The sequence below is a fragment of the Henckelia pumila genome, chromosome 2 (assembly GCF_033568475.1).
Source record: "Henckelia pumila isolate YLH828 chromosome 2, ASM3356847v2, whole genome shotgun sequence".
Classification (NCBI taxonomy): Eukaryota; Viridiplantae; Streptophyta; class Magnoliopsida; order Lamiales; family Gesneriaceae; genus Henckelia; species Henckelia pumila.
This window is the reverse complement of record NC_133121.1, coordinates 190,236,692-190,244,093: the sequence shown is the minus strand read 5'-3', so window position 1 is coordinate 190,244,093 and position 7,402 is coordinate 190,236,692. Positions and strand designations below refer to the sequence as shown.

The 7,402-nt window shown below is 33.5% G+C and overlaps 1 protein-coding gene and 1 long non-coding RNA gene across 2 annotated transcripts; both read left to right on the top strand.

Moving 5' to 3' along the window:
• Nucleotides 1-266: 266 nt before the first annotated feature.
• LOC140883872 (heavy metal-associated isoprenylated plant protein 24-like) lies at nucleotides 267-1,995 on the top strand. Its single transcript, XM_073290483.1, has 2 exons — nucleotides 267-462; nucleotides 1,645-1,995. Exons 1-2 carry the CDS (start codon nucleotides 309-311, stop codon nucleotides 1,938-1,940), a joined length of 450 nt encoding a protein of 149 aa, XP_073146584.1. The 5' UTR covers nucleotides 267-308; the 3' UTR covers nucleotides 1,941-1,995.
• Nucleotides 1,996-4,861: 2,866 nt separating this feature from the next.
• LOC140885473 (uncharacterized) lies at nucleotides 4,862-6,294 on the top strand. Its single transcript, XR_012150957.1, has 3 exons — nucleotides 4,862-5,001; nucleotides 5,102-5,176; nucleotides 6,028-6,294. It is a non-coding gene; the product is annotated as an uncharacterized lncRNA (long non-coding RNA).
• The last annotated feature ends 1,108 nt before the right edge of the window (nucleotides 6,295-7,402 follow it).

The window sequence follows — 7,402 nt, the reverse complement described above, 5'->3', positions numbered from 1 at the left end:
CGACCCGCCCGACCTAATGGTGGTTTACGACAAGTTGTGACCCGGCCCGTTCCACTAGTCGGTTTTGACACAAATCCAACTTTTCAATCATACAGGTATAGTAAGCCATTTGGGGTCCACGTGGAGAGTGTAATTTGTGATTATAAGAGGGTTTGTTTGGCTATTTCGTATCCATGTGGGTAGACATTGCAATTCGGAAGATTCTCTTCCATTATATAAAAATAGAGTTTGCCACCCCAAAAGAATATATACATGCACATACAAAATCCATAAGAGTCAAGTAAACAATTTATTGAAAGAACGAGAATATGGGAGTTTCGGGGACGTTGGATTACTTGTCGGAGTTAATAAGCGGCGTACGAAGGAAGAAGAAGAAGCAGCTGAACACAGTGGCTCTCAAAGTCAGGATGGACTGCGAAGGCTGTGCTCTTAAAATGAAGAATATCCTTTCTGGTGTCAAAGGTAAATATTTTAGATTCTAAATAAAATTCATGTTTTTCAAATACTTTTTCATCAATTTTTGGCGAGAGAGAAATCATTTATATGTTTGAATAATTTTCAATTAATTAGAAGATTATATATCTGCCTCGCCCGTTGATAGTAATAATACATATTACTAGCATCCAAGGGGATGTCTAAGTTGATGGAGCAGGTGAACTCTTGGCCAAAGGTCAGGAGTTCGATTTCCCCTGCCAACACTTTCTTGGACTAGCATGTCAACACAGGGTTTACCCAGTGTGGTTTACCTGACTAGCGTAGTTTGCAGGCTATTGCGTTAGTCCGGGAGTTTACCTAGAGCGCACCTTAGGGTAGCGGCTGCGGGTTCCCACGTCACAAAAAAAAATACATATAACTAGTGATTTTACATATACATGCATAATGTGCTTGAACTATTGTTTCTTCACTTTGGTTGTTTTCTTTCGATAATAGTTTCCCTGTTAAAGTCAATACACACATGTATATATATAGTAAATAATTTATATTAAAATTAAAATTTTTAAATTGATTTTTAATTAATAATCTTGACATGTTGAATATGATCATTGTTTTAGTATGAAAATACTTAATTACTATGGTAGGGTATGAAGACTAGCTATTTTGAAGTTTTCTATTTTGGTTATTTTACTTTGTAATTATAACTATTTTGGGATTATAATTAGATGAATAAATTATTGCAGTAGATATAGTTTAATTTGGTTTTTAATAAATTAATGGACGTTAACACTACAATTAAGTAATATACATCATTTGGCGTAATCAGTGTCCTTCGGAACGCGAATAAATTTTTGTGTGAATACATAAGAGATTAATGTAATAAAGTAAAAAATAAAAATAAAAATTTAAAGTGATTTCTAATAATAATTTTTTGTTATGGGAGATGTGATTGTTGCAAAATATCTACATATATATAATCCCATCTTATATCTCCTATAATTTCTATTACAAAATTTGATAACATTAATTTTAAATAGAATATATATTTTTCTATACTTTTTTTTTTAATGGATCACACCTACGTATGCAGTGCCATAACTTAGCTAGTCTCTCATACCTTATGGAAAATTTCATCATATCCTATGGGTTTCTCTCTTATATAAAAAAATAAAATGATGGATGAAATGTTGAATAATGTTACACGTACAGGAGCGAAATCAGTGGAGGTGAATTTGAAAGAACAAAAAGCAACAGTGCATGGATTTGTGGAATTAAAGAAAGTGTTAAAAGCAGCACAAGAAACCAAGAAGAAAGTGGAGCCATGGCCATATGTTCCATACGGTCTGATATCTCATCCATATGCAGGTGGTGTCTATGACAAAAAGGCGCCCCCGAACTTAGTCCGATACACCGACGAACCCGGAGTCGCCACGCTTAATCCTGTGGAAGAACAGTATTCACTTATATTTAGCGATGAAAACGTCCATGCATGTTCTATTATGTAGACCATCATTAATATTCAGGACTTGCATTAATGTGTATGTTATGTAGGATTCTGTTTGTGTGGCACAAAATCGATCCCCTAGACACCTTCACTGCCACGCTTTGTGATATGTGACTGAATAACTTAATGCTTATCAGAATTTATAAAAGAATCAAACTTTTCGACTTTGAATAACTTTAAACAACTTTTTCATATATACCAATTATATTCATTCGTATCACGGCTTACCACATGCAAATCTCCTAGTTCAGTGCAAAAATATAACCAATGAATTAACTCTTATCTTTATACTAGGGAAAATATTTTTTTATCCATTAATTAACTTATCCATGTTTTGGTTTTGGTCCATTAATTTTTCAAATTTTGGTTTTGGTACACTAACTTTTAATTTTCAGTGATTTTGGTCTAACTGCACATGTGTCAGCTAGACATTGGCACAAGTCACCCGGAAAATATACACTAACTTTTAATTTTCAGTGATTTTGGTCTTACTGCACACGTCTCAGCTAGACATTGGCACACGTCACCCGAAAAATATACTCTAACTTTTAATTTTTAGTGATTTTGGTCTAACTGCATACGTGTCAGCTAGACATTGGCACACGTTAGCATTTTCCGGGTGACGTATGCCAATGTCTAGCTAGCTGACACGATGCAGTTGGATCAAAATCATTGAAAATTAAAAGTTAGTGTACCAAAACCAAATTTTGAAAAATTAATGGATCAAAACCAAAATATGGACAAGTTAATGGACAAAAAAAAAATATTTCCTGCCCCTTTATACTAAACCAGCGAAACACACATGTAATTCATGAGTGTTATAATTAATATTAGTATTCTTTTCATATGATGCGTGTATATATATTAAAAAAAATTTGTATTATATATATATATATTTTACTATATTATTAAAGTAGAGACCCTCTAATTAACAAACTTTCAATTAATTGGTGAAGTTTAATTTGAAATTACCATTATCTTCTAACTTAATTTTCAATAAAACCAAAATTATAGGGCAAAATAGTCATTTTATACGATTTTCTATTTTCTAGTCATTAAAAGCTCACTTTGTGTCATTTGATATTATTTTATTTACAAATATGACACTCACTTTATAATATATATATATATATTTTTTGTGAATATTATTTTAGAAAAACGTTATATTTTTATTATTTTTTAATTTTACAATTTATTATTTATTGTTTTATTATTTTTTAATTTTACAATTTATTATTTATTGTATTTTTTTAAAAAAAGAAATGTACGTGCACGCAAGCCGTGTATCGAAATATTAGTATATAAAATTTTGATCCCCTACACCCTAAAGTACAAGGAATCTATGAGCTAGTGGGTTTTAGTGGTGCAAAAATATTAAAAAAAAAAAAAAAAAACCCGGGTCGCATACAAATTTTCTGCACTCTAGGGTGCAGGGCATCATTTATATATATATATATATATATATATATATATATATATATAACTTTAGAAACGTTTTATTTAATTTATATTTTTTATGTTATGAGTGATATGATTATTTAATTTTAAAATTCAAAAGTATATGTGAATATAATGAAATATGATATTATATATAAGATGCAAATTTTAGGTATAATGACATTTCTTATTAAATAAAAATATAATATTTTTTAATTTGAGAAAAAAAAACATAATTTTGATTTATCAAAAAGCATATCAGACGCCAAATTTATTTAATTTAATTATTATAAGTCCTTTTATAACTATAATAACATATACATAGTATGGATAGCTAGATAAAAATATTATGTATCGATTATATGATCCATGTTAAATTTCAAATAATTTTCTTAGTTAACATATTTTTAAATTACTCATTTTAAAATATTTCATCGTTAAGAAGAAAATAGTTTGCTAAAAAAGAAGGGAGTTTCTGATCAGAGTTGAAATTATCAATGATTCCAAAGAATGAAATCTACATATCAAATAAAATGGGAAAAATTTGGGCTGTTATTATAAATATCTTTGGTCACTCTATTTTGTTAAAATATATCTCTCTCTTTTGGTATATTTGTGTTTGCACACAAAATGGCTCGAGCGTGTGTATTGCGGACGTGCCAGACACTCACGTGCCAAAATATGAAAAATAAGATGTAATCTAATTCTTCTAAAATCAAGCGAAATGAGTCTCGGTTTCACCGTCGATCTCAGTTCCATCGGTTATATGCTAACGAACGAAAGCAATGTAGAAAAGGAATTATTAATACCAATTGAATTCATCATCATTTCTACTGAAAATTCAAAATGACACTTGAAGGCCATAAAAACATAAACAAGATGATGCTGGATAGTTCAAGGAACTCAGCGAAAACAAACTAAACATGTGCACCAAAATTTCTGGATAACTGCTAAAATAAGAAGATGATAAAATGTAAAAATATTGCTGAGAAGACAAAGCTTTTGGAGCTGTGTTTGTTAATAATTTTTGCGAGAGACCTCCCTCCTAATTCTACCGTTGCTTTTTGTTTGGAGCCGGTATGCAACTTCCCCTCCATTATTTCTCATCATGGGCCACGTATCACCATTTTCCATTAACCGATTTTGACTTGGTCAAGACACTTTTAAATAAATTTCAATTTCTGATTCTGCCGCCTCCTTCCTTGCTGGACTTGGATTTCTTTAATGGGCCGAAGATAAGAAGGCTTTAAGTTTTAAAGACTGGGCTTCGATTTCTTTTTTGTGTTGGGCTTGGAAAATAATTTTATTTTCTGGCTAAACATATTCCCCCTGCAGGTTGATGGCCCATTGGGCTTTATTAGGATAAGAAACTCTTGATGGACTTTATGATAAACTTCTTGATTTTTCAAAAGTTGGCAACAGTGATTTTGTTCCTTGTTTTTTGCACTGGCTGATCACGTCATTCCAGATTTGCCAGCATTGCTCCTCCGATCCCCGCGCTGCTCTCTCTCTCTCTTGGTTCTCCATCTTCCCTCCTCTTATTAGCCTCTCCGCGTAATCATTATCATTTTTTGCTCGGCATTCCCCTTAGGGTTCCTTCAGGCTCGCTGCTACTCATCCGACTGGTAAGGTTCTTTTTCTTATTTCTCCATGCTTCCTGCATTAATCACAATAATAGGCAATAAATAATAACTCACTGTTGTGATTTTTGTTTTGGACGTGCAGAACTCCCTCCTTGTTTCCTATGGCCGCCACTCCTTCGATTTCGGCTACATTTTCTGAAACCTTGGAAGTTATCAGGTACGTTTGATCTTGGTATTTTTTTTGTTATTTTACAACCACTAGGGTTTCTGCACATCATCTAACCCGAGCTGGATTTTTGTTCTATTAGGCCATTGAATCCCTATGTTCATAAACCTGGTTTCATTGAGGTGTTGGCCACTGTAGTCCATCCCCCGTACGTAAAAGTTCCCTTACCTGAACCGGTCTTTTCTAATGTGTTTCCTCTTGCTACGTTGTCTTCTTCTTCGTTGCTTTTAAATATTCCATCTAACCCCTTGCAAAGGCAGCCAAGTTTAAGTCTTGGCCCTACTTTTCCTCAGAATGGGTTAGTTGGGTTGATAGGTTGGAACCACATTTTGGCGATATTCTTTTGGCGATCTTTGGAGATCCCAAGGCTTACATTACTTCATCCAACTTACCAAAACTCCTTTCCCCTACAAGCTGGGTTATTAGACAGTGTTCTTCGCTTTTGGGCTCCTCCCTGTAACGCTTTTATGTTTGCCAGTGGTCCAATGTCTATTACTCTTCACGACATTCTTCATATATTGAGGCTGCCAGTCATTGGCCTAGAACTAGTGGGTGTCATTTTAAAAAGAAGTTCCTAACCTTCCTGATGACCATTTGAATTATACCTCCTATGCATCCATGATAGGAACATGGAATAACACCTCTGAGAACCCAGCAGTTGAGGAACAATTCTATTTATGTGGGTACTCGTCTGCAATTTCTATTTTGCCCAGCGTCTGGCCATCCTTCCACTGAATTTTTTAACTTTAGCGCGTACATCCTAATATTTGATGTGCAATGTTATTTGTCAAACACTGAAACCTTGAAATCTGATTTCCTAACATGTATATTTGTCAACACAGAAACCTCGGAGACTCTACTCCTACGTCACCCTTTTTATGGTCTCGCCATAAGGTAATACTAGAAGATGTTGAGTATTACAACCCTTGCAACACCCCAACTCAGCTAGGACTTACACCACTACCTACTACAACTGAGACTCTTATACTCAAAAAATCAGTTCTCGACTAATTTTACAAGAGTGTTTTGGTCAGCTCACTCAACTGATTAGTTTACAACAATTTTACAACTTAACACAAAGCGCAATATGATCATTTCTGATTTGATATGTCTTGAAGCATGGGCTGGTGTTCTTCGGATTCTTCTGTAATCGTCAATGTAAGCATAGAACTCTTTTGTATGTGAATGTGAACTAAAATTTGTTCTTTGATAAGTTGTAATTGATTGTGATTTCTTGTAAGTTAGATGCTTCTTCTGTTTGTTGTGGTCTCTATTTATATGTGCAAGATAACGGTCATCTTAGATTCAAATGTATTTGTTGATAACCAGCCATTTTCTTGTCTTTTATTTCACTGTAAGAAAGTACTCTTTGGTTGCGTGAGTTTAATCAGTGTACTAGAGACCTTTGGTTAATAGTCTTAACTATTGTATCGAGAGCTCCTGCTGTAATGTTCTTCTGCTTCTGTTGTTTTCTGTGATTTGTCAATCTGTTGATTTTTTTGGCTTTTGCTGCTATATTTTTATCTGAGTAGCTCTGTTTCTGCTGGTTTTCTTCTACGAAACAATCAGCTACTACTTTGCTGTTTTACTGCTTTTTCTTCGTAACTCTTGTTCTACATCTTAATATTTGATGTGCAATGTTATTTGTCAAACACAGAAACCTCGAAATCTGATTTCCTAACATGTATATTTGTCAAACACAGAAACCTCGGAAACTCAACTACTCCTACGTCATCCTTATTCTGGTCTCGCCATAAGGTTCTACTAGAATACTTTGAGTATTACAACACTTGCAACACCCCATCTCTGCTAGGACTTACACCACTCTACAACTGAGACTCTTAGACTCAACAAATCAGTTCTCGACTAATTTTACAAGATGGTTTTGGTCAGCTCACTCAATTGATTAGTTTAAAACGAATGTACAACTTAACACAAAGTGCAATATGATCATTTCTGATCTGATATGTCTCGAAGCGTGTGCTTGTGTTCTTTGGATTCTTCTGTAATCGTAAATGTAAGCATAGAACTCTTTTGTATCTGATTGTGAACTGAAATTTGTTCTTTGATAAGTTGTAAGTGATTGTGAGTTCTTGTAAGTCAGATGCTTCTTCTTTTTGTTGTGGTCTCTATTTATAAGTACAAGATAATGATCAGCTTAGATTCAAATGTATCTGTTGATAACCATCCGTTTTCTTGTCTTTTATTTCACTGTAA